Here is a 24310-nt window from a genome sequence, read left to right as displayed (position 1 = left end):
CCGTAATAAGTACTCTTAAAACAGTAAAATCCTAAAATTAAAACAGCCGAATTTGTCATTTATTTGTGCCATATTATTTTTCCTACCATGGGTCGTGGAAATAGGTAATTTTGAGGGATGAATAGAGTCCCAACCATTGGTACAAGCTTCCTTTAGGTCCATATCCATTATCCAGTTACATGAGTGGGTTATGTATTGGGCCCATTTTTATACTCAATTTAAATACCATTTTAATTTCTATATAGAATTTGATTTTTTATTTAATATTTATAAACAAGTTTTTAAATGAAGAATATTTTTAAAATAATTCCTTCGTTATGTCTTTTTGTTATAAATTTATATGTAAATATTTTTTTATTATAATCCTAATATATATATATATATATATATATATCATATTTTTATTTTAGTTTTTATTTAAAAAATAATTTTAGAAATTAAAATAAAATATATATTATGTATATCAATAATGAAAAAAATTTAATCTCGAGTTTGAATTTTAATAAATACAACTATGTCAACTATTTAAAGAAAAACAAATTTTATTGTCTATACTAGTTTTATGCAGCTAAACTTTTGATAGAATATATGTGTGATCTGAACTAAAATAACGAAAAAATGAAAAGAAAACTAAAATTTCATACCTGAGACATTGCTTAAATTCATAAACTCCCGTTTTCTTAGCTATTTTATAATTTAATCCTTCTTCGACAAAGAATCCTATTTGGCAAACTAATAATATCATGATAACCACAATAATTTTGCTATTTAAAAGATAAATATACAGTTGAAAGAAACTAAAGGCATGAAAGTATAATTTGTAGTGGGATATAAATCACGAGACTTTTTTTGACATTTGGTTTAATATTCAAGAAGGTTTATCTATGCCATGGGAGGTTATTGACATGTTTCTTTCAACTTATAATCATTATTCTCTGTTCTTTTTTTCACATATATTTTTATTCTTTATTTCTTCTACAACTTTAAATTTTGTATTAGCCTTTATTTTTATCACGGATGAAAAACAAAGTCATGCCTTTTTATTTTTAAGTTATTTGACACTATGCTATGCTTCGTAGGCTTATTTATTTTTTTAATGTTTTTTAAAAAATAAATTCTTAAAATAATATTTTTTAAAAACAAATTTCTATTTGAGGTTTTTTTTGCCACGTCAAGACATGTTTCGCATATTGTATGGACGAAATATATATATATTTTTTTAAATGTTATTTCGTCTTTAATAGAGACGAAACTATCAGAGTGCGCCACGTGTCAACATCTGGTGAGTTTCGCCTACTGCAGAGATGAAACTCAATGAATGATACCATGTGTCATGATCTGTATCAATTTACGAAAGTAGTTAAAAAAAATTTATATTTTAATATTTAATTAAAATTTATTAAAAATAGAAAATTATAAAATTTAAGAATAAAAAAATTATATAATTTTTAATTAACTTAATTAACAACTACAAATATATTAAAAATATATATTGAAATTACACTATGTATAATGTATGACGCAAAAAAGAATATCTGCTAATAAAATTATAAATTTATAATGGCAGTATTGGAATTTAATGGAAATGTATTAGAAAAAAATATAATATTTAATTAAAATATATTAAAATAAAAAATCATAATATTTAATTTAAGAATAAATTATTAAAATTTAGATAATTTTTAATTAAATTAATTAATAATTATAAATATATTAAAAAAATATAGTGTTAAGAATTTGTTAATCTTAGTTTAAATATCTATAAAAATTATAAAAAATACATATTTATTATATAAATTATTAATATTTTTAAATATCACACCTAACTTACAAATTAGTTTGAATAAAAAAAATTATAAATTTATAATTTTATTAGCGGGTATTCTTTTTTGTGTCATACAATATACATAGTATAATTTCAATATATATTTTTAATATATTTGTAGTTGTTAATTAAATTAATTAAAAATTATATAATTTTTTTATTCTTAAATTTTATAATTTTCTATTTTTAATAAATTTTAATTAAATATTAAAATATAAAATTTTTCTTTTTTTTTAACTACTTTCGTAAATTGATCTAGATCATGACACATGCACCATTCATTGAGTTTCGTCTCTGCAGTAGGCGAAACTCATCAGATGTTGACACGTTTTCGTCTCTGCTAAAGATAAAATAGCATTTAAAAAATATATATATATATTTCGTCTATACAGTATGCAAAACAGGTCTTGATGTGGTAAAAAAGACTTTAGACAGAAAAATTGTTTTTAAAAAATATTATTTTAAGAATTTGTTTTTTAAAAAACATTAAAAAATAAATAAGCCATGCTTCGTATATAGTGGACCAGATGACAAATAACTAAAATCCTTGTAATTTAATTGAGTTTTGAAATCCAACACTGTGTTTGCAAGTGTTTTAAATGTACATGCATTTTTACCCCCTTTTATTTAAATTATTAAAGAATTAGCGTTTCAATTTAGATGGAATGCTTCTTTCTGCAGTGATTTCTTCAAATTTTGTCCAACAATGCCTGTTTGGTGAGATTGTGTTGAATAGGTAGGGCATTTATATAAATTTTGATAATTTTACTAATATCAAGGTAAAATGACTTGACTAACCTAAACCTCTTAATAGACATTTATTAGTTGGTCACATGTAAGCCATTAAGGTTTATGACATGTTCTAATTTCTGAAATACTCATGTAATTTATCTCCTGTATTTATTCACCATCCCAAAGTTCAATTATCAACACCTTTCTTCCCCATATGAAGAAGTAACCCCAATTTTCAAATTCATAATAGTACTGACGTGTCAAATATGAGTCAGCAAGACAATTCAGAAATTTTCACTCTTACAAGGCACCCTAGTGAAACAGGTGGACTGATATGAAACAAAGCCTTGTGGAAGATCCTAAAAAAGGAGGCATGTACTTGCTTGAAATGCAAGAGGGCTACCTATATGTCAAAATGAGAAACCTTCTCAACGTGTGCCTTTTACCACCAAGTTATGTTCTAAATGATGGCGAAAACATAGAAATGTGTATCTTCAAGAATAAGCCATTAGGAAAGGTAAATTGGGTACTAAGAGAGGCTTCTATTTTGTGGTGATCAAGGTGTGAGATGCACAGCTGATTGGTGGAGTGGCTTCTTCTTCTATAAGGGAGAAAATGTTTGAAAAGGACACTGTACCAACAACAAGTGTTAATTTATGACTGGCACTGGCCTACTACGGATTTAAAAATGACCCAAAATATAAACAATGACATTGCAAAATCTTCACCCTTGTCTAAGCAAAGCCTAGATGTTTCCCCTTTATCTCTCTTACCCATCTTGTTATTTCCCTCCAGTTTCATTTGCATGAGCCACACCCACTTCTTCACCAAATGGGGTTGCTGCAATCCCTCCTCTCTCCACTGAAGAAGCTGTGGTTCAGGTTGAATTCAACTCAAAAAAAGAGTACGTTCCATGAGGCTGTCCTTAGCTGCATTCTCATTGTTTTCTCTTTGTGCATTCTAGTTTTAATCTAACAATGCTTGTGTCCTGTTTTTCACATTAAATATGTAGCATAAAGCTTCTATTCTTGAACCAATAAATCAAATACCATAGTTCTCTTTCACTTCCACTTCTTCCATCTTAGACATGCATATACTTTCTCCTCCTTGCTACCTTCGTTCCACTCCCACATGTTTTTTCACATTTTTTTTCCCCAACATTTCAGGAAGAGGAATTTACATTCTATATGAAGATGTGAAATCTTGTCCCTATAAAGACGTGCACGTCCTCTGGTCAATTCTAGTGGAATCACATTCACCTTCTTTGCCATCCAAAAATTGAAGGCCATGGGCACAATGCATAAATGAGAAGAGGCTCGTATTGTACATAAAAATATTTATGATGTCCATACCATAGAGTGCATTATTTTCTTTCTTTTTCTTCTTTTAACCTTTGTAACACCAACATAGAATGACTCTTGGTCTTTATTTTTGAAGCATTTACTATGTTCTCGTTCAAAAATCCATTTTTCTTATTTCTTGAATGCTTCCGGTTTTTGCACAAGTTATTAACCATCCATGAAACCTGTCTGGGGAAAGGAAAGAGGAAATTTTTTTTTTTTTTAATTTTTATTGTTGAGCCGTCTATTTGAAGCTGTTGAGATGGTAATTTGTTCCCTTTATTTCCCTTGTTGAAGTTGACCCGTGAAAGCACAGACAAAAACCTAGTCAATCAAAAAATGAGTGACGGCATATTAGGTTACAGAAAATAGCCCTTCTTGTTCAATTATGTGACAGGCTCTACGTTAAAGTCTTAATGTCTCTTGACAATAATAGAATAGTTGACATTGACATGCATACCGTAGCAACCAGACCGCTTGGGATCTAAATAATTTCCTTAGCAACTGATTGAGTCGAAATCACTTTCAGCAAACTAGAATAATCTTCAGAGACAAAAATTTTGTGTTCACAAATCACTAGCTGTAAAATAAGAGGAGGAGAAAGGAAGAGGTGATGCGAAATTGTAATTAATCTTGTGACATTTGATATTATAATAAAAATCAGTAAAGGCAACTCTTATAAGCCATAAGGGATGATTAAATAAATACCCTGCAATATCAACCATACGAAACAGAATGTAACACTTCAAATTTCCGTGCTCGGTCAAAGTGTTCTAAGTATTTGAACATTTTTGTTCCCTGTTTAATTGCCAATTTGAAGCTCTACAGTTTTAAAGAAACATCTGAAGCCCCATCGTAACACAGCATAAACCAAGTCTTATTAGTTTATGGCCAAAATAGCCACTTCTGATGCTATTTTGAACAATGGCAAATTGAAGCATTGTGTTACATGACCATAATTGTGCGTAAGAAGCATACTTGTTACAATTATAATCCATGACTTCGAAAGGACATTCACCGCTTCTTTTATAACAATTAAAAATTGATAGCGGATGCAATATTATATACAATTAATTTTATTTTTCACTTTTTTAAGATATGCATATTTCTTTTTTGTCAAAACACATCTTAAAAATATACTAAAATTGATTTTGCACATAAAAATAAAACATTTCTGTGTGATTTATTTGGTATACAACGTGATGAATAGGCCTGCGTTGGGATTACCCACACTCCATTCAAGGCTTATATATATATAAACCTCCGTTTACTGTCTCCTTTCCGCTGATGTGAATGATTAAAGTAACGCCCAAAACGGCAGCGTGTTGTTCTCTGCTTGCGTTCTGTGTCTCGGTAAACTTCATCTCTTTCACTATTTGCTCTGTGCTCTTTCTGGGTTTTTGCTACCTTATTTCTTCTGTCTCCTACCTTGTTTAATGATAAGGTTTAGTCATATGTTTTAACATGTATCTTATTCTTGTAACATGGACCATTGTTGATCCGTGCCAGAAACCCAGTCAAATACTTACGTGTCAATGTTGAAACTACTTTCCCTCCTTTTCTCTTAACAACAAAAATAGGATGTGGAGTAAATAAGTATTCTGTTTATGAACTCGAGGATGATGTATCCATAATTTTTTCTGAAAATTTTCGTTCTTTTTATATAAATTGAAGTATGGCATAACTACATCATTTATTAGGGTTCAGGTTTCTCGCCTTGTCTTTCTGCCCTGATCTCTCTAAAAAAATAAGACAATCGTACGATGTAGCTACTTTGTCTTTTGAATTTGCTTACAGTATTAGAACAAGAATCTCACGTGATATACACTTAACAACTATTTGCAGTGCACATGGATTTTTGTTGCCTTGGAAGATTGTTAGACATCTATTTGGTTTTAGTTCTCCTCGAATTGTCTGAAAGCTAAACAAATGTCAGGCTCAAGGTTTCTCTTCAGTAATGGCATTCTTTCACACAACTTGGATGCCCCTCCTGTCAAAGTCTTCCTTGAAACTCATCCAGGTACATTCAAAATGAGTAACAATCTAGAAAAATAAGTTAACGTATTTGTGTGCCTTTCCTCATTTATTTTAAGACTTATTTAGCTAACTTTTGGTCTAGGTGCTTACACAACATCGCGGACTCACAACAATGCTTTGTGCTTGTTATTTTGGCAAAGACATATGAGAAGACTTACAGAATCTATACAAATTCTATCAAATTTGGCGCCGCAACTTCTATTTAAGTCTAATAATTCTGCAATTTCACTGCCGTCTTCAGCCACCTTGCCGGTATGGCATCCCACAGTTAAGATGCTTGTTAATGATTCAATGTGCAAAGTCTTGCCGACTGCATTGAAAGAGAGGAGTGATTGTGAGGAGCTGGCCATTACAACACTTGTTAGTGGTAATTTGGAGGAATTAAATGCATGTGAGACTGTTAGCGAGGAAAGAACGAGGAGAATTCTTGATGTGCATGTGCATATTGAGAGTTATGTTCCTCCTACATTTGGTATTGGGGGAAATGGTGCTCATTTGGCTGTGGTGGGCTACGGGAGGCATGTTGCAGCTGCAAAATATTCAGATTGGGTAAGGTCAGTGTATGCCATTTGTTGGAAGTGTTATTAAACTCTTCCATGCATTTTCCTTAAATCCTATGTGAGAAAAATAACAGGATATTAGGGAATGAAAATAACAGGATATTGAGACATCAGAGATATTTTGCCAACCCAAACAAAAGAACTATTAGAAAATATTTATATAATGTTGTCTTGTCTAAAGATACTCTCGGTTCTATTTAAAATCAGCATTGTTGCTTAATGATTTGGCCTCACAGATTTAATTTTTTAAAAGTGAGTTAGCTATCTAATTTCCCAGAATTTATTTAGCATGTCTGTCACATGGTTATAGATTAAATAATATATACCCACGCTAGATTGAAACCAAGAGAAGATTTTTACTGCATAACATTTATCTTTAGAGCCTACAACTCCCGTATTCAACTAAGGATGATCTACTTTTTTTTTAAAATTTCATTATTAATATCTATAAACTCCAGTAGAAACTAAAAAATATATATAAACAATTTATGTTATGTTTGGAATTGAAAATTGTATATTTTTTCTGACCCAAATATTGCAATCTAGTTTTTTGCTTTAAGCCTTTTTTGGGGAATGGAGGGGGATCAAAGAATGGAGGAAAAAAATGCATTCTTGTGGGAATTTATATATTGGTTCCATAATACAAGTTATAACTTTTAGGATCTAAACGCTGTGTCCCCTCGTACTACCTGCACTCATGCACTCTTGCATCTATCTTCAAGTTTCACTCATTAAATGTTAGTCATTTTCTTTCTGCTTGTTGTGCTGGTGTTCTTTCAAATTATTAGTTAGAAATTTTGTCTGCAATACAGGATTAGGAAGACTCTGGAAAGGCTCAGGCCTCCCTCAGTGACAGAACTTTTGCTGTCTAATAATGGGGATCAGATACTTGAAGGTTGTGTGACAAATTTTTTTGTTGTTTGCTGCAAGGTGAGCTTATTTGATCTCTTAGCTCACTATTTTTACTAGTGTATCTTACGCTAGAATTCTTCATTCCACTTTTTATTAGTAACCATGCTTTTGCATCTGCCCCATCAATTTTGAACTTAAAGCTGTTGCTAACTGTGGTTGGAGTTGGATTGCTCATACTTCAATGTTCTAATAGGAGACTTCTTAAATTTTAGTTTTCTAATGCTAAACCTAATGCAATGAGTTTGCTTTAACTTGCAGTGATTGTTGGCTACGAGGGACTAGCATACCTATTTATTGAAATCCTATGTTTATCCTCTATTTGTTTTGCAGTATGGCAATTTTCAGAATAAATTCCTATTCTGTTTGTTATATAGATGAATAAACAGTACTCAAGTAACACGACTACTTGTTGAGTTTCAAGTCTTTATTTGGTTTGTGTTCTATTTAAAATTTTAAGTTTTCATGATCATTAGATTCTCACTGCATTCTATGACTGCAAAAGACATGCATCATGGATTTTACTTGTGGTTGTGGTAGACAAGCATGTACAACTTCTAGTGTTCGTTTCATATTAGGATTCAGATGCTGGGAAGGCTCTGCGTGATTATGGAAATAAATACTCCTTCGAAGTACGGACAGCTCCTATCAGTGATGGTGTTCTTCCGGGAACGATACGTCAAGTAGTGCTAGAGTATGATTTGATTGCCAACCTTCTAAATTTTTGGTGCTACATTTTCTTTGATTGAAAGGAAATTGTGCCGTTGTGTAGAAATTTAGTAGAATTTATAATATGTGCAACATACTATAGTTCAACAATTTGTTTCTGAGATTAGTATAAAATTAGGGCTGTATCTCATATTTCTATCAATAAGATATAAAGCATTGCCTTTCTGTTTTTGTTGTGTTTGAATATTCTACTGATGGTATATTGTCTTGTCCTGATTTTTTAAATGTGGATGAACTTTAAATTTTCCCATTCTCTGCCTAAGCAATCTAAATTATGGATTTTTTTTTTTCCCTTTTAGCTCTACTGCATCACGGTTATAAATTTAATTCTTAAAGCCAGTTTGGTCATTGGGGAGCCTTGCTTTCTCTAATATTGGGAAATTGTCTTGGCTTCATAGAAATGACGCTGGAGTAAAATGAAACTAGGATAATTTTGTTAGGAGGATGGATGCAGGAAGGAAGCACAAAAGGAATAAAAAGAAATAAGGCCAGTGTCATATTTGTATAGGATAGAGACTAAGAAGCACTAACAAGTTGTTTGATTGAGCACTGATTTGCATCATGTGCAGGATATGCAGGAGTGAAGGAATTCCATTTCAAGAAGTTGCTCCATCGTGGTCAGAACATGAAATCTGGGAGGAGGCATTCATCACGAGTATTCTTTTGTCTTTTCAAAGCTTTCATTTATTTAATATTGTTGAGGATGGAATTCAAATGCTTAAGAATAGCATGTTGAACAATAGTTCTTTTAGAAATGTTGGTATTTATCTTGACAGAGTGGCTAATGAAGCATCGTGAAAGATGTCTTAACTTCTGAAATTGCTCCTGGATATGAAGCAAGGACTGAGTGTCGGTTCTGATACCTTTAAACTGTCATCCACTCACCACCGGTCTAGGAAATATATTTTATGTTAATAAGTTATAATTATTTTTTCTCTTGAAGGCACTATTTTTACTCTCTTTTACATGCTAATTGCATGGGTTGTACTGGGTTATCTACCATTTTGGTCATGTGATAACGGCATCGTATGTCAGTTCAAAGTGTCAAGCCTCGTAATCATGAACAATTCTGTACAAAACATCATGCTTTTAATATTTATCCTATACAAACTTATGCAAGATTTCAGATTCTCCCTCCTTTTTGTTTTCATTATGTTCTAAATGCTGTTGCAGATAGCTTGAGGCTTTTGCAACATGTGGATAGTATTCAGGTTCCAACAGATTGGCAATCAGCCCATTCTAAAACGTGGAAGGATATGTCATGGACAACGAAGCAATTTCAGGTGGTAAATTTCTACCGGTGCTGCAATTATTTTACTTTTTAAAAGATTTTCTCACTTAAGGTAGTACTGCAGGGTGGACCTGGGATAATCACAACTATAATCCAGGTAAATTCATTGATTACTTCCACATTTCGAATGAAAAAGGAAGCAAAAGAACACAGTAATATTCTACTATATATGTATCCATTTACATTTTACGGTGTTTGTGATCTTTGAATTTGATTTTAAAGATAAATTTAACCTACTGCACTCATGAAGAACAAAAATGCTCAAACTTTTATTCAATCAAGCTTTGCTCTCCTTTCTTGTTTCTAAATTCTTCTCTACAGCATTGCAATCAGAAAACCAAAATGTCTTTTTTATTTTAACCAGGAAAAGATTATGGAGAAAGCAATTCTGGAAGGATACCATATAAGAAACATATGTGCAGGTTGAAGATCCCACTCTGGGTTGCATCTATGCTGGGATGAAACTGAAAATAGTTGATCTCTTTCTCCCCCTCTTCAGTTGGCTTGTACATTGACAAATCCATATTTTCTTAGCTCAAGAAATAGATGATGATCATTTGTTTGAATCTGAAGTCTGAACAAGTTTATAAATTAGCCCGAGACCGAGTTGGGAATAGGAACAAAAATAGCGAAATCAAGTTCTTTTACTGATTTCTGGCAATATTTAGTTACTCCCCCATTAACTACTTTTGTGAACATTAATATCCATTTATCAGTTTCTATGGAAACTTACTTCTTTGGAGGAAACGTTATAATGAAAAATGTCTTCTGAAAAATTTATTTATTTATTTGTTTGGTGAAAAAAAAAACAGAAGATGCATCTTTTTGATACACTAGAAATCAAAAGAAACAAAAGCCAAGTGTGTTGGTCGTTGAACTTGAACCATGCTTAGCCAACCAATCTACGCAAGAATTTTCCTCGCTCATGTTTTACCTCAGTCCTTGCAAAAGGTCTTCCTGATTTTATTATTCACAAGCATAAGTGTGTTGGTAATATGATTTTCACAATTTTGAAAATCTGAATGACATGAGTTTATTTATAACATTTTCCTTGATAGTTTAAGATTCTCTAAAGTTTAGCTTCAAGGCTGAAAGTTATGCCTACGAATCCCAAACTACCTTGTTTTTTTATCTTTAAGAATTTGAAAAAAAAAAAAAAGAACAACAAAAATAATATTTTTCCTTTTCCTTGGAATTTTTTTAAGAAACGATAAATTAAAATTAATGTATTTTTTATAATTATAATTTATGACTAAATGAAAACTGTTCAGGCTTTGGATAAGATGTAATTTTTTTTTTCTGCGTACTTGTTTTTGACATTGAAATTGGATTAGTTGTGGTTTTTTCCTTCTTTTTTTCTTCTAAACTATATGTATCATCTCCTCCTAATCTTTAAATTGATACCCGAATTTGAGATTACAAATTAGAATAATCTCATGCAAGTTGATGCACCTGCAAGGAGATGAATAAGTTTTGTTTTGCTTACGTGCAAAACTTGCGTCTAGATAAATTATTACAGCTAAAGATTAAAGAAAAAGAAATTTTGATCCGAACGGTGAAAGTAACAGTACTGATCTAACAATTCAAGTCAACAAAAACCTTGGCAGCATGACAAAAGAAATTCAAATTCAGCCTTTCGAGTTCTTCCGGAAAAAAATCACAGTAAAAGATGTGAAGATGTCACATGCAGACATGACAGCAGTATTGAATTTTGTCTTTAAGCCGAGTGACAAAAATGTACCTAGGCAAACACAAATTTTTATAAGATAAAAAAACAGATTCGATTGTTATATAAAATATATATGTAAAGTGTGCTATTTGAAGAAATCGGACATATAAACCGTGATTTTTATTCTTTTGGTTTTATCTCTTGTCCTGGACATAGTGGCATCTGGAAAAACCGTATTGGATCACTCTGCAATATAATCTAAGTTCAAATATTAGTGCGTATATAAATAATAGAGACAAATACAACTGCAGGATTAGATACTTTGATTATAATAATTCTTCTTTCTCAAATTACACGCATTTCTGTTGTCTTTTTTTGTCCTAACCTTTAGAGTTATAAATCTTCCATGATAAATGAATCACCTCATACAATTGATTAAGAAAGGACAACACTAGAAACCTTTTTTCTTTTTTCTTGAAAGATGTTAGTTCCACAAGGCTAGATCAGACATCTTCGTGTGAGGATTATCTTTGCCCATTACTAAATTAGTGCACATTAACTCCACATGCAGACAAGCTTTTATGAAAAATAAATAAATTAGATATATTTATACTTCAAATATGATTAAAAAAAGTCATTTCTTTATCTTTTTATCACATTTTTAAGTATGTCAAACAAATATTTAGAGCTAAAACATTAACAACATAAAGGAAAGATGAAGAACCTAGACCTACCAAGTTGAGAGGCAAAAGCTGTAAGTAGCTATATATGGGGTAATTTGAGTTTACTGTATAAATATTGGGTTTTGTGTCTTAACGATTTATTAAATAATAAAACTGTATTAAAAATGATTGAAGTAAGTATATTGTTATATTTTCTAATAATTTTTTAAAAGAAATTAACTAATACCTAAGACCATTGATTAATGGTTTTCATAAAAAATATATAATTAAAAGAGTTTAATAGACCGTGTACGGTAGATTAAGTAAGCTTTCAGTTTTCACATGGAACATGCAAGCTAATTAAAAACTAGCGAATAGATAGTGAGACTAATATCACTGCCGTGGATTGATATACAAAAGTACAATTCTATAAAACCATATTTTCTTATCGACGTCGCCAAGCTTTCTACGTGATAACGTGAAGATTACTTTATAAAATATTTTCTAATTTTCACTGTAAAGTAGTAAAAATACTTCATTGTTTTTTATTTCATCAAAATATATCTAAAGGCACAAATTGCTTGTTAGCTGTCACAAATGATGGAAGTTCTGGTCTTAAGCTACTATCTTAAGCCGTCATTTTGCCTTATCTGGCACCGGCCTCTATACATGATGGTTGGCACTAAAACCTGTTTGGGGCACCAAGCATGTGCATAGACTTGCCAGAAAGCACTTGAATGTTTTAGGTCACTTTCTTTGGTTGGTATCCTGATGGAAGCTTATCAAATTAAGGTGCTTTGCACACCATATTCTGAAAATTCTTTTTCTAAACATAATCTGAGAGGAAGAAATAATACTTTTTTTTAATAACGAGTTTTATAATTGCAAATATAGTGTTAAATTACAGTGAATTATGTCAAGTTTGACAAAAAAATCCCTTTAATAATTTTTTTTTTACAAAACTTGAATTTTATCAATTCAACTGTTAAATTAAAAGTTTTTATTAAGTTAATTAAGTTTATAAAATTTCGTATAATAGAAAATATTGAGTAATACTTCTTTATACTACTTTATTTTAATATATAATATAAAATTTAAAATATAACAAATTTCTACTATTAAATCACACGCATACATAATTATCAAGTTAGTTGAATGATTGGAATGATAAATTCAACCTTTGTAACAGATTTTTAAATGTGTCGTGTCTTAGGTTTGACACTTAATTTTAATTGATTTTATTCTCACTTTCTTTTTCTTAAAAAAAATACATATTAAATTTGATAATTAAAGACATTTGTTTTACAATTAGAAAATTAATTTTTACACTTTGCAAGGTAAGATACGGTACAATAAAAATATAAAACTCAAATTAATCTATTCATACATGTAAAGAAATTGAACGATTTAAAATTAATTGTGCTAATTTTTAAACCAAACGTGTACTAAATAACACAAAAATAAAATAGAATAAAAATTGAGGCTGAAAAGCAATTATCCACCGAAAATCCAAACAAGCACAATCAACTTGAAGCGTAGGCCTAGCTAGAATTGAATAGCATTTGGTACCCTTTTGTGTCTCTGAGAGGGATCCACCTGACTTCTTACCCAATTATCTCCACAACAGTGGTCCTAACACTTCCAACTCCTAACTCCCAAGCTTTGTAGCTTTCTTGTCTTTCCACAGTGGAATAACTCAAAAAGGAAACCCCCCATAGAGAAGTAACACTGAGGACGTGACCAAAACCAAACCAAGTAAATTAAAATTACAAAATAGTAACAATAACAAACAAGACCCAAATTCCTAACTAGAAAGTCTTTTTATTATAAACTTCAATGATGCAAAGGCTAACCTACCCATAAATGCACAGGACCCAAATTCCCCTCAGTGGCTAGAACACCACATATAATGTTTGTTAAATAAGAAAGCCTAAAACTATGGTTGGTCCATGTAGTGCTAGCTGTTGCAAGGAGAGAGTGATAATGGTTTTACAGCTCGTGATGAGATGTAAAAAGAGGAGGCAAGAGGAGAGAGAGTGTGTGTTTTGTCAGTTTTTGTCAGGGAAGCGTGGTGTTAGATTAGAGGTATGACTGAGGTATCACTCTCCAACCTTGTGAAATCTTTGCCTTGTTGTGTAGGGTAGTAGTTGGCACTTGGCAATAACTTTGTCCTTTTGATGGAACTTCCTAAGCTCTCTCTCTTACCTCCACAGAAAACCAAATAATTAGTTATCACAGTTTCTTTTCCTATATTCCTTCAATATGCATTGACAAAACTGCTAACTTTTTTTTTTCTCTTTTCTCGAGTTCTTTATCTCTCCGGCTCACAGAAGAGCAAGTAAAAGACTGCGTAGTGCAAACAAATATAAGCAAAGAAAAGAACTGATAATAGGTGCCAAAGCATGAATGGTGGTTCAGGTGTTGAGGTTGAGTACTGTGAGTTTGTGGAAGTTGATCCTACTGGAAGATATGGAAGAGTATATACCTTCTATTTTACCCTTCCAATTTTTTTCTTTTTTGTTCTTTATATTCCAAGTTCTTTGTTTTGATTCCGGTATTTGAATTCCATGTTTGGCAGTACAACGAAATTCTTGGCAAAGGAGCTTCCAAGACAGTGTATGCATCCTATCCTTAACCTCTTCGTTTCCAGCATGCCCCTAAGGATTTTCCAAGTTAACTTCAATGGGATGTTCTCCTTTTATTGTTTAAGTGAAACAGTTATGGGCTTTCATCAAAACGAGTTTTTTTCTTTTTTAATATGAGACCATATTCATTTGTTGCAGCTATAGAGCATTTGATGAGTATCAAGGGATAGAAGTAGCATGGAATCAAGTAAAGCTTTACGACTTTTTGCAGAATCCAGAAGATCTTGAGAGGTTATGTAGTGAAATTCATCTCCTCAAGACACTGAAACACAAGAACATCATGAAGTTCTTTACTTCCTGGGTTGATACTGCCAACAGGCACATTAACTTCGTCACTGAGATGTTTACCTCTGGGACTCTAAGACAGTAAGCCTTGTCCCTTTTTTTATTAGTATTCCATTCAATGCTTTTTTCAGGTGATTTTAGCTTCTGCTTCTTGTTTTTTGGTTATAATATGGATATGCTCTTATTCATTGTGTGAGCAGGTACAGGCTTAAACACAGAAGGGTTAACATCAGAGCTATTAAGCATTGGTGCAGGCAGATTTTGGAAGGGCTTCTCTATCTGCACAGCCATGATCCTCCTGTGATCCACAGAGATCTCAAGTGTGATAACATTTTCATCAATGGCAACCAAGGGGAAGTCAAAATTGGTGATCTTGGCCTTGCTGCAATTCTCCGCAAATCTAATGCTGCTCGTTGTGTTGGTACGTAAAACAGCTGCACGAAAACCTTCGATTATATTCCAAATAATGAATATAAAACATGTTACTTTCTCTTTGATAATTGGTTGGTTCTCTGTATAAATAACTCCAAATTCGCTTATTTTTCTTCTCTCTTTTACTTCAGGCACACCCGAGTTTATGGCGCCAGAAGTGTATGAAGAGGATTACAATGAATTGGTTGACATATACTCTTTTGGAATGTGCATCTTAGAGATGGTCACCTTTGAATATCCTTATAGTGAATGCAACCATCCAGCTCAAATTTACAAAAGAGTTGTCTCTGTAAGAACCAAAAGTTTCTTTTCCTTCTAACCTTGATTCACTTTCCTGTCTGTGTCTTTTTTTTCCTGTCTCACTTATTTTCATGCATATTTTACAGGGGAAGAAGCCAGAAGCTCTTTACAAAGTAAGCAATCCTGAGGTTAGGCAATTTGTAGAGAAATGCTTAGCAACTGTGTCCCTCAGGCTTTCAGCTAAGGAACTCTTGGAGGACCCTTTTCTCCAAATTGATGATTATGGATCTGACTCAAAAGGAGTGCAGTATCAAAGAGATTTCTATGAAGTAACCCCAACAATTAGACAACCTCTGAATGGACTTCATAGCATTAACAACACCTCAATGACTGGGTACACTAATAATCTTGGTAGTTATGGGCCTGTATCTGAATTGGATTATCATCAACATGATTTTGAAACGAGTGAAATTGATCTCTTTGAATGTGAAGAGGATGACAATTTGGCAGAAGTTGACACCACAATCAAAGGTAGGAGAAGAGAAGATGATGGCATCTTTTTGAGAATCAGAATAGCAGATAAGGAAGGTATGCACTTCACTTTTCGTGTTTTACTCTTGAACTATTTTTTAGCATTTGATTATTCCTTATTCTGTTGTTCTCCTAATACTTGTTGCATAAGCAAAGAAATCAAACTAACAATGCATTTCTCTAAATAGGTCGAGTTCGAAACATTTACTTCCCATTTGACATCGAGACCGATACTGCATTGAGCGTTGCAAAGGAAATGGTAGCTGAGCTTGACATAACTGACCAAGATGTAACAAAATTAGCAAACATGATAGATAATGAAATTGCAATATTGGTTCCAGAGTGGAAAACAGGACCCAGAATAGAGGAAATTTCAGAATGTTCAAGTGTCTGCCTCAACTGTGCTGCAAATGGTTCCTTGTTTGATTATGTATCATCAAATAATCCATGTGGCAAGAATCTTCAATTTCTTCATTGTTCCAAAAACGGATGTGCTGCAGTTCATGGCAGATTTGAAGAGATAACATACCAAGTTGAAGGGTCTAGAAATAGTGTTACAGAAGGCGCACCAGATGCATCAAGCCAATCCAATGGCATTATTCATTTTACCGATATCTGGGCTCAGCGAGATGAACCAGAATTATGTCATGAAGAGTTAAAAGATATACATTGTGATCAAGCTAATGAGGCTTCAAACAAATCAAACATCAAGGAGGATGCAAAAACTGTTAATGCGGATGAACCAAGTGATCTCAATGCCAAAAAGCCTCCTCCTATCCCTGCATCAAGGTGTGTTCTCTTGGACTATGAAAATGAAATTAGGCAAGAACTAAGATGGCTCAAAGCAAAGTACCAAATGCAGTTAAGGGAGCTTAGAGACCACCAACTAGGGAGTAAACCAAAATTAACTAGCATATCTCCTGACACTGATATATTAGAGCATGGGAAAGATGGAATTTTGAGGCTATCAGCTACATCCAACTTGAAGATACAAAACAACAAACCATCATTGAGATCTATTGCTTCTGGGAAGCATTTTCTGGTAGATATTGAGAAATGCAACACTCTGGATGATCAAATGATTCAAAATGGTGATGAGATTAGCCAGTCTAATAGTCCTGAGCAAATGGTTACAGCCAAGGATTTCTTTGCTGGAGCTTTGCTTCCACACTCTCTTCATAGGGCAACCTCACTTCCTGTTGATGCAATAGATGTCTAGAATCTAGAAACCATTAAAGTTCATAATTTCTCATCATAAGTCGGCACAATGTAAGTTACTCAAACGACCCTAATGTAATTTAGCTTGTGGTTACCCTTTCCTAGTAAGGTCAGTTGATCTGGTATGAAAAGATGCCAGATGTAAATCATGCACAGGCAACACAATCACATTAATGTAAGCAAAATTTTCCCTTGAGCTGCTAATTTGCTGCTCCATCTCCTAGAGGTGCTATACACTATCTAATGTGGGATTTCATGTATCCTTGGCTGTTGAGATGCTTCATTTGATATATATCATATATGTAAATCAGTCAGGTTTATCTATGATAGAAGTTTTTCTCAATTTACCCTTTTAACTTTATCATCAGCCTAATGTAATGGGTAACGAGGCAGCTAAGTGACATCAGAAATGGAGATACCATGTTACCATATACATGTACAATTTGGAATGTCTCTTGGAACCAAGGAGATGTTTAGCTTCTTTTCTTGTCAATGTAATAAAGTGAAATAAAATAAAAAAATTATTAACATTTTTATATTTTATATTTTCTTTTTCATAAAACCTTACAACTTTTAAGCCTGATGTTAACATTTTTATGAAATATACACATGTTGTAGTGTGTGTTTTATACCTTATCCCAAACTATAGAAAGAACATTTCGAGATATTATGGCTTAAAGGTCGCTTGACCACTACATTCCTATTCATTTTGATGGATAACACCAAAGAGGACCCCTCCGAGACCATTGTGTGGCGGTTTCAAAGAGCAAGGAAGGAAGAGATGGTCCATCTTTTCGTGTCATGTTCACTGTTTTGCAAATATAAACACTTTACATAACAGAGGCCTCACATGGTTTCCTTGTTGCATATTGACTAGCCAACTTGGTAGATATTTCGAAGGTATGAATAAGATGGTGGTTCTGACAAAATATTATTGCCCTATAAATGAGCATAGCCCTGCCTCTGCCTGGAAATTTTGTTGGCCAAACAATGAACAAACCCATCAATCTGGCAAAAGGTTGAAGGAATTTTCAAGCTAAAGATTTGCTATGAACTGGATAGGTCCCATTTCCATTTAAGAGTCACATGTTAATAAAGTACACTAAATGTTTAATTGAGTATTTTGTGCCTATCTCACTTCGGCTTCAATGCTAACACGCACTATAAATTATGTGATCTTGCTTGTTAGCATAATTAAAATAGGGGATTTGGTCTATCAAGATCAATTTTGGCAACTCAAATTTGATCTCACTATTTAATCCAAGTTTATGTTACAAAATCAAATTTATAAATACTCACTTAAATGATAAAAATTATTTTTATATACTCAACAGCAGCTTTAAAAATTGAAATTAATAAAATTATTGAAATGAAAAATGACTTTTAAATGCGATCACTCAAGATTATTGATTTTAAATATGTATAGGCAAAAATGAAAAAAGAATGTAGAGATTGGCATTATTGTTGGTTATATGTCTTCATTAATGGTTATGCTAAAGATGGGGGTTGGGGTTTACACTTTTTACTACCAACAAACTTCTACATGGCATCGTACGAAAATAAAACATGGAAAAGGGTAGGCCATAGAAATGAAATGAATGTCATCATAAAAACACGTAGACATATTCCTTTTAATTTGCTTTATTGCGGCACTTTACTAGTAAACGTTAAATATAAAACCAGAAAGCAAGCAAAAAAGCACAAATATAGTCTCTGTCCATAATTTAATTGTTGACAAGTTCCCGTCACTATAACCCCCCCTTCCTTTTCGTTTTAGGGTGGACGTGGAATGTAATTTAACGCCAAAAATTAAAGATAATATTTTTAGAATAGTAATTAAAAATTAAAAACATTTTTTTATTAAAAAGTGCGATGATAAACGTCTTTTATAATTTTTTATACACCTGAGGGTATTTTTTTTATTTTTTAATTTAAAAATATATTAATTCTTTGATCAATATTTTTAAGACACTAGTAAGGCTTAAAATCAAAATGGTAAAAAATGATATTAATGCATTGCTTCGATTATTTTATAAATATTTAAAAATTTTAAATAGATTCTTTCACAAAGATTATATTTACGTCTCTAAACTTATAATTATTTTTAATTTTATTTTTTAAAAAAATTAGGGAAATGTTGAATAATTAAACTATTAGCTTGTTCCTTAAATTATATAATTTTGTAAAATTAAATCTCTGTATTTATAAATTTAGGAAACTAATTATAATTTTTTAATGCATAAGAAACTATTTAAAAATCTCTAAATAATTTAATGACTTACATATTAATTTAACCTAGTATTTTAAGCCTAAATGTTATTGGTTTAAATTTAACTTTGTTTTCAGAGTCGGGAAAGTTATTATTATTTTTTCAGATTTCTTTATTTATTGTTTTTAACGACAAAAACATATATGAAATAAGGATCTTAATGAATAATTAATAGACAGTGCAGATATTAAAAACATGAAATTTTAGGTTTGTTTCAATTATTAGACCGTTAGTGAGTTCATGGCGACCAGATGGAAAGAATAATCAACGGAATAGTCATATTTTAAAGTTCAAAATGCTAATTTGCAAGAGGATAAAAATTCAAGGCGATTATATAATTCTTTCCCGTACTTAGAATGGCAAGAAAAAGACGTTAATATTTTAGCCATTAGTTTTATTGATGTAAAATTTATTTAAATTGATTTAGTAATTATGAGACAAGGTTATCCTTTTCCAAAAGTGATGGCATGCCATGCCACTCGGTGGTAAACAGACTGAATACTTGGGTGCGCAAAAAATGGATTTCGATGGATATCATCAGATTATGAGCAAAATCTGGAGCATGGTGGTTGTACAATATGATGATGACATCATTGACATTTGGCAGATAACAAGAAAGAGTTGAGTTTAAAGAAGTCTTGGTTAATTCCACGTAACAATGATCACAGGCAAGGTCTTTTCATACATCATGACGACTGGATGGCAAAGAGCTTATAAGAAGAAAGTGGCGAGTCTGGTGACGATAGATTTAACCTCCAAGGAATCAGAGATATGATAATCTATTTTTACGTACAAGGGCATCAAGAAAAAGATATATTAGTTGTACTACTTTCATCGTTTGAATTATTTAAGATAAGACGAAAAGCAATGAAACCAGATAAATGTATTTTATTTTATTTCATCTAATGCTTTTTTACTCTTTTTCTCTATTTTACGATATGAGATCTCTCTGTCTCCCCCTCGTCTACACAAACATATCATCATCGGAAAAAAAATCGAACAGCTGAATAATAATTTTATTCCACTCCATCTCAATTCATTCTATTTCAGTAAGTATTAGATGTTCAAACCCAGCCTGCAGATATAACATAGCTCTTCAGAGTTTTTCTACAGGAGTGCGTGGAAGTAGCCGTAGTTTGCAGTCATTTAATGCTAGCCCTTTTTTTAATGGAGAAAACACAATCGCGTGCAGTCATTTATTTTTACAGGTTACCTTGTATCTTATCAGTTCAAATTCAATGGGAGTTTACATTCAAGTTTGGATTTCAGACTACTGTGGGGCAGCTCCTTCCCACATTCCCTATTATCCTCCATCAATAATGTCAGAGGTTTCAAAAGAGGATTCACAGCATAGATTTCTTACCAAAGAATAATTTCCAGCATTAATCACATATCAATCCTTTCGGATGACCAATCCTTGTTGCTTCAACTAAGAGGAAGCCCTAGACCATTTGTCTCTATAGAAACTCTATATCAATGTGCTAAGCTTCTTCAATAAGCCTACCAATCCACAAAAGCATAGTTCCCTGCAATGCGTGCGCATTAGCTAGAGGTGGGTTCAATGTTATGAACATTTTTTATCTAGTTAAAGTAAACTTTTATCCTGTTCTACCAATTCCACGTGTGCAAGACAACAAACCAATTACAGACTAACTCCGCATCAATCAATAGGAACAGGTCATCACTTTCATAAATACTTAAAACCTTTGCAGACTAGCCTGAGAGGGTTCACTGAAGTGATCGATTCAAATATAGCTTCGCTGAAAATGTCCAATTTGGTAATACGAGATTTCATATGAAAGCTTGATTGAACATTATTGCACTTGTTCCCTTTAAGACAAAACTCATTTAAAAGCCAACTAAGATAGAAAGTGATGGCAAATTTATTCTCCTGTTAACGGTTAAATTGTCTTCAGTTGAATGTACTTGAAAATTACTTGTCAAATAGCAGTCTACGCAAAATTCAGTTGTTTCTTCTACCAGTAATCCTGACAGGAGCAAGAACCATCCTTGAAATGATGAAAACGCGTGGCATCTCTTACTATAATTTCTCTTCCCACAAGCATAGAGATATATTTTATGGCGGAATGACAGTCATTACAAACTCTAAGGTTCTTCATGATCCTCAGTGTAGTATGCTCTGGAGTATTTATTATTGCAAATGCAATAGCGAGTTTTTCACTATGATGTCTAAGGATCTGTTCTTTCACTTCTGGCTCTAGGTCATGCAATACAGAGTCAGTGTCAGGAGTAAAACCCATTTTCTTTATCTCCCTCCATATTCTTGACATCAATTGATAGATTGCATCTCTTTGTTGGTGAAGCGCGTCGTCAGCCCCAAAAATATGTACTTTGTTATGGATTTGAACCCAACTGAATCCTTGTTCTTTCTTTACTGCTCTGTCCTTCATTGACTTCCTAACTTTAGCAGCATCCTCCCATTTACCACAGGCTGAAAGAGTATTAGCAAGAGCTGAGTAAGCCCCACTATTGTTGGGATCAACAAGAAGCAAATTTTCAGCTGCCACTTTAGCCAAATCCACATTTTTATGAACCCTACAAGAAGACAAAAGCGAACCCCAAGCTATAGCATCTGGTTCAATAGGCATATTTCTAATAAAATTATATGCTTCTTCAAGCAATCCAGCACGTCCAAACAGGTCAATCATGCATGCGTAGTGGCTAGAGGTGGGTTCAATGTTATGAACATTTTTCATCAAGTTAAAGTAACTTTTACCTTGTTCTACCAATCCTACGTGTGTGCAAGCAGACAACACACCAACATAAGTAATGTGATCAGGCTTCAAGTTAATTTTCAGCATCCTTTCAAACAGTTCTATGGCCTCATTTCCAAGACCATGTTGAGCTAGAGCTATGATCATGGAAGTCCAACTCAATTTATCCCTGTTGGAGCATATTTGTTTGAATACTTTCCTAGCATCTTTGATGCTTCCGGATCTTGAGTACGCGGTAATTAAAGCATTACCCACAGAAACCGAAGATACTTCTTCCAATCTTATGGCAGTTGCATGAAGCTGCTTCCCATGATCCAGAGAAGCCATGCTTGAAATGACACTTATTACAGCTGCCAGGGTATAGTTGTTTGGCTTTGGACCTTCTCTAATCATCAACCTAAAGAGCTCCAAAGCATCACTAAGTAAGCCATTCTGCGTATAACCAACAATCATGGCAGTCCATGCAACTACATCGCGACACTTCAATGAATCAAATATCTCTCTCGCAGGGTTTATGTCCCCAATTTTGAAATAGCCATCCAACAGGGATGTGAATGCTATAACATTAAGACTAGAAGTACCGGTTAGTTCTACAATCCTTCGAGCAATTTCAACGGCACCTGATTTTGCATACATTGAGATCAGGGCATTCCTCACTGCCCCAGAGATGTCAACATCAGCTCTTAGAATGTGTGCATGTATTTGCATACCAAATTTCAAGCTTTCAAGATTGGCACAAGCTGACAGAACACTTCCCAAGGTGAACTTATCCGGCTTCAAAGATGAACTCTCAAGCATGCTAGAGAATGTTTCCAGGGCTTTGATGTCATATCCCTGATGACAGTATCCTGCGATGATGGAATTCCAAGAGACAATATCAGGATCAATCATTTGTTCAAAGAGTGAAAGTGCAAGGTCAAGTCTACCATACTGCATTTGCATTGAAATCATAGTATTCCAAGTTGATTTGTCTTTCAACCTCATCCGGTCAAAAACAACCTTTGCCATTACCGAATCACCAGACTTTGCATACATGTTAAGCAGCGAATTAGCCACAGGAACAACACCGGAAAGCCCTAGTTTTACAACGAAGGAATGAACCTTCTTTCCAACATCCAAGGCTTGAGTTGCGGCACACGAGGCAAGAACATTGGTAAACGTGAACTGGGTAGGCGAAATTCCAGAGGAAACCATGTTGAGGAACATATGAATAGCGCTATTGGAAAGACCCAAGTGGTTGTAGCCCACAATCATGGTGGTCCAGGAGACAGAATCTGGTTGAGGAATTTCATCAAACACACGGCGTGCAGGCTCCAAGTCGCCACCTTTCACGTATGCGGACAGAATGGTGTTCCAAGAGAATGTGGTTTTAAGGGGCATTTCACGGAACAAGCGGTGAGCGTCGGATAAGGAGCCAACTTTGGCGTAGAAATTGAGGAGGTTGTTCATCAAGAAGACGCCGAGGGAAAGGCCGTGTTTGATGATCTGGGCGTGAATGGATCTTCCGATGAATGGGTCTTTGGAATTTATTGCAGATTGGAGAAGGTGGACGTATATACCTGGGGTTTGCATCAGCGCATGCACCGTGTAAGTCTCCCTCCGAATCTTGCACCAGCATCGAGGCTTCGTTAACACTTTCACAAACCCTTGTTTTACTCTCTGCCCTACAAAACACTTCGGTCGGTGGTAGTGGGAGGGAGTATGTGTTTACCCTGTTACCATTTTTATTCCCCTTAAATATATAGTTTTAGATTTTTTATATATATTTTAGTCTCTTAAATTTTATTTATATTCTCTAAATTTTTTATTAATGCGATCTGTTACTATTTTTTTTATATCCCGTGAAAAAGTGACCAAAATAAAATTTTTTAAATAGATATAAAGATCAAAATAAAAAAATCAAAATTACAAAAATATATTAACTTTTTTCTATTACATTATTTATCATCTATATTTTTATCACATCTTTTTAATAAATTTATATAATATATAAATATAATTAATTAAATAAAATTAATAATAAAAATTTTATAAAAAATTGTTTAAAATATAATAAAAGTTGAAAATTATCTGATAAATTAAAAATTATTTTTTAATTTATATGAGTTACTGTATATTTAATTTATTAAATGAAAAATTTAATTTATAAGTTTTATTAATAAAATTTGATATTTATAAGAATTATTTAATTAAACGTTTCA

At 32.8% G+C, this 24310-nt stretch overlaps 3 protein-coding genes across 7 annotated transcripts; 2 read left to right on the top strand and 1 right to left on the bottom strand.

Moving 5' to 3' along the window:
* Positions 1-5186: 5186 nt before the first annotated feature.
* LOC113872529 lies at positions 5187-10179 on the top strand. Of its 3 annotated transcripts, none has more exons than XM_027510153.1 (9): positions 5187-5250; positions 5743-5917; positions 6017-6488; positions 7307-7424; positions 7982-8097; positions 8702-8787; positions 9306-9415; positions 9488-9520; positions 9788-10179. In XM_027510153.1, exons 2-9 carry the CDS (start codon positions 5827-5829, stop codon positions 9848-9850), a joined length of 1089 nt encoding a protein of 362 aa, XP_027365954.1. In that variant the 5' UTR covers positions 5187-5250; positions 5743-5826; the 3' UTR covers positions 9851-10179. The 3 variants fall into 3 exon arrangements, 2 of the variants coding, with proteins under 2 accessions (XP_027365954.1, XP_027365955.1); XM_027510154.1 differs by having other exon boundaries at positions 5188-5250; positions 9757-9980; XR_003505883.1 differs by lacking the exons at positions 9488-9520; positions 9788-10179 and having other exon boundaries at positions 5188-5250; positions 7982-8110; positions 9306-9398.
* Positions 10180-13703: 3524 nt separating this feature from the next.
* Positions 13704-17426, top strand: LOC113870953 (probable serine/threonine-protein kinase WNK9). 3 transcript variants are annotated; one of them, XM_027507559.1, is made up of 9 exons: positions 13888-14231; positions 14333-14370; positions 14538-14765; positions 14885-15105; positions 15248-15405; positions 15503-15944; positions 16076-16450; positions 16568-16908; positions 17029-17415. In XM_027507559.1, the coding sequence occupies exons 1-9, from the start codon at positions 14157-14159 to the stop codon at positions 17104-17106; spliced, it is 1956 nt and encodes a 651-aa protein (XP_027363360.1). In that variant the 5' UTR covers positions 13888-14156; the 3' UTR covers positions 17107-17415. The 3 variants fall into 3 exon arrangements, with proteins under 3 accessions (XP_027363357.1, XP_027363360.1, XP_027363358.1); XM_027507557.1 differs by having other exon boundaries at positions 15503-15685; positions 15941-15944; positions 16076-17415; XM_027507556.1 differs by having other exon boundaries at positions 13704-14231; positions 16076-17426.
* Positions 17427-20379: 2953 nt separating this feature from the next.
* Positions 20380-23815, bottom strand: LOC113870771 (pentatricopeptide repeat-containing protein At2g22070). Its single transcript, XM_027507222.1, has one exon. It carries the CDS (start codon positions 23679-23681, stop codon positions 21351-21353), a length of 2331 nt encoding a protein of 776 aa, XP_027363023.1. The 5' UTR covers positions 23682-23815; the 3' UTR covers positions 20380-21350.
* Between the last annotated feature and the right edge of the window lie 495 nt (positions 23816-24310).

This window comes from Abrus precatorius, unplaced genomic scaffold (assembly GCF_003935025.1).
Source record: "Abrus precatorius isolate BTA unplaced genomic scaffold, Abrus_2018 Scaffold7, whole genome shotgun sequence".
Classification (NCBI taxonomy): Eukaryota; Viridiplantae; Streptophyta; class Magnoliopsida; order Fabales; family Fabaceae; genus Abrus; species Abrus precatorius.
Note: the sequence above shows the minus strand (reverse complement) of the source record. Positions and strands in the feature narration are given on the sequence as shown.

Excerpts from the sequence above, each read along its gene's own strand:
- LOC113872529 (XM_027510153.1), top strand. The coding sequence starts at position 5,827 with ATGTCAGGCTCAAGGTTTCTCTTCAGTAATGGCATTCTTTCACACAAC. Across the intron at positions 7,425-7,981 it reads TTTTTGTTGTTTGCTGCAAG|GATTCAGATGCTGGGAAGGC; the intron begins GTGAGCTTATTT and ends GTTTCATATTAG. Across the intron at positions 8,098-8,701 it reads ATACGTCAAGTAGTGCTAGA|GATATGCAGGAGTGAAGGAA; the intron begins GTATGATTTGAT and ends CATCATGTGCAG.
- LOC113870953 (XM_027507556.1), top strand. The coding sequence starts at position 14,157 with ATGAATGGTGGTTCAGGTGTTGAGGTTGAGTACTGTGAGTTTGTGGAA. Across the intron at positions 15,406-15,502 it reads TTTACAAAAGAGTTGTCTCT|GGGAAGAAGCCAGAAGCTCT; the intron begins GTAAGAACCAAA and ends CATATTTTACAG. Across the intron at positions 15,945-16,075 it reads CAGAATAGCAGATAAGGAAG|GTCGAGTTCGAAACATTTAC; the intron begins GTATGCACTTCA and ends TTCTCTAAATAG.
- LOC113870771 (XM_027507222.1), bottom strand. The coding sequence starts at position 23,681 with ATGCAAACCCCAGGTATATACGTCCACCTTCTCCAATCTGCAATAAAT.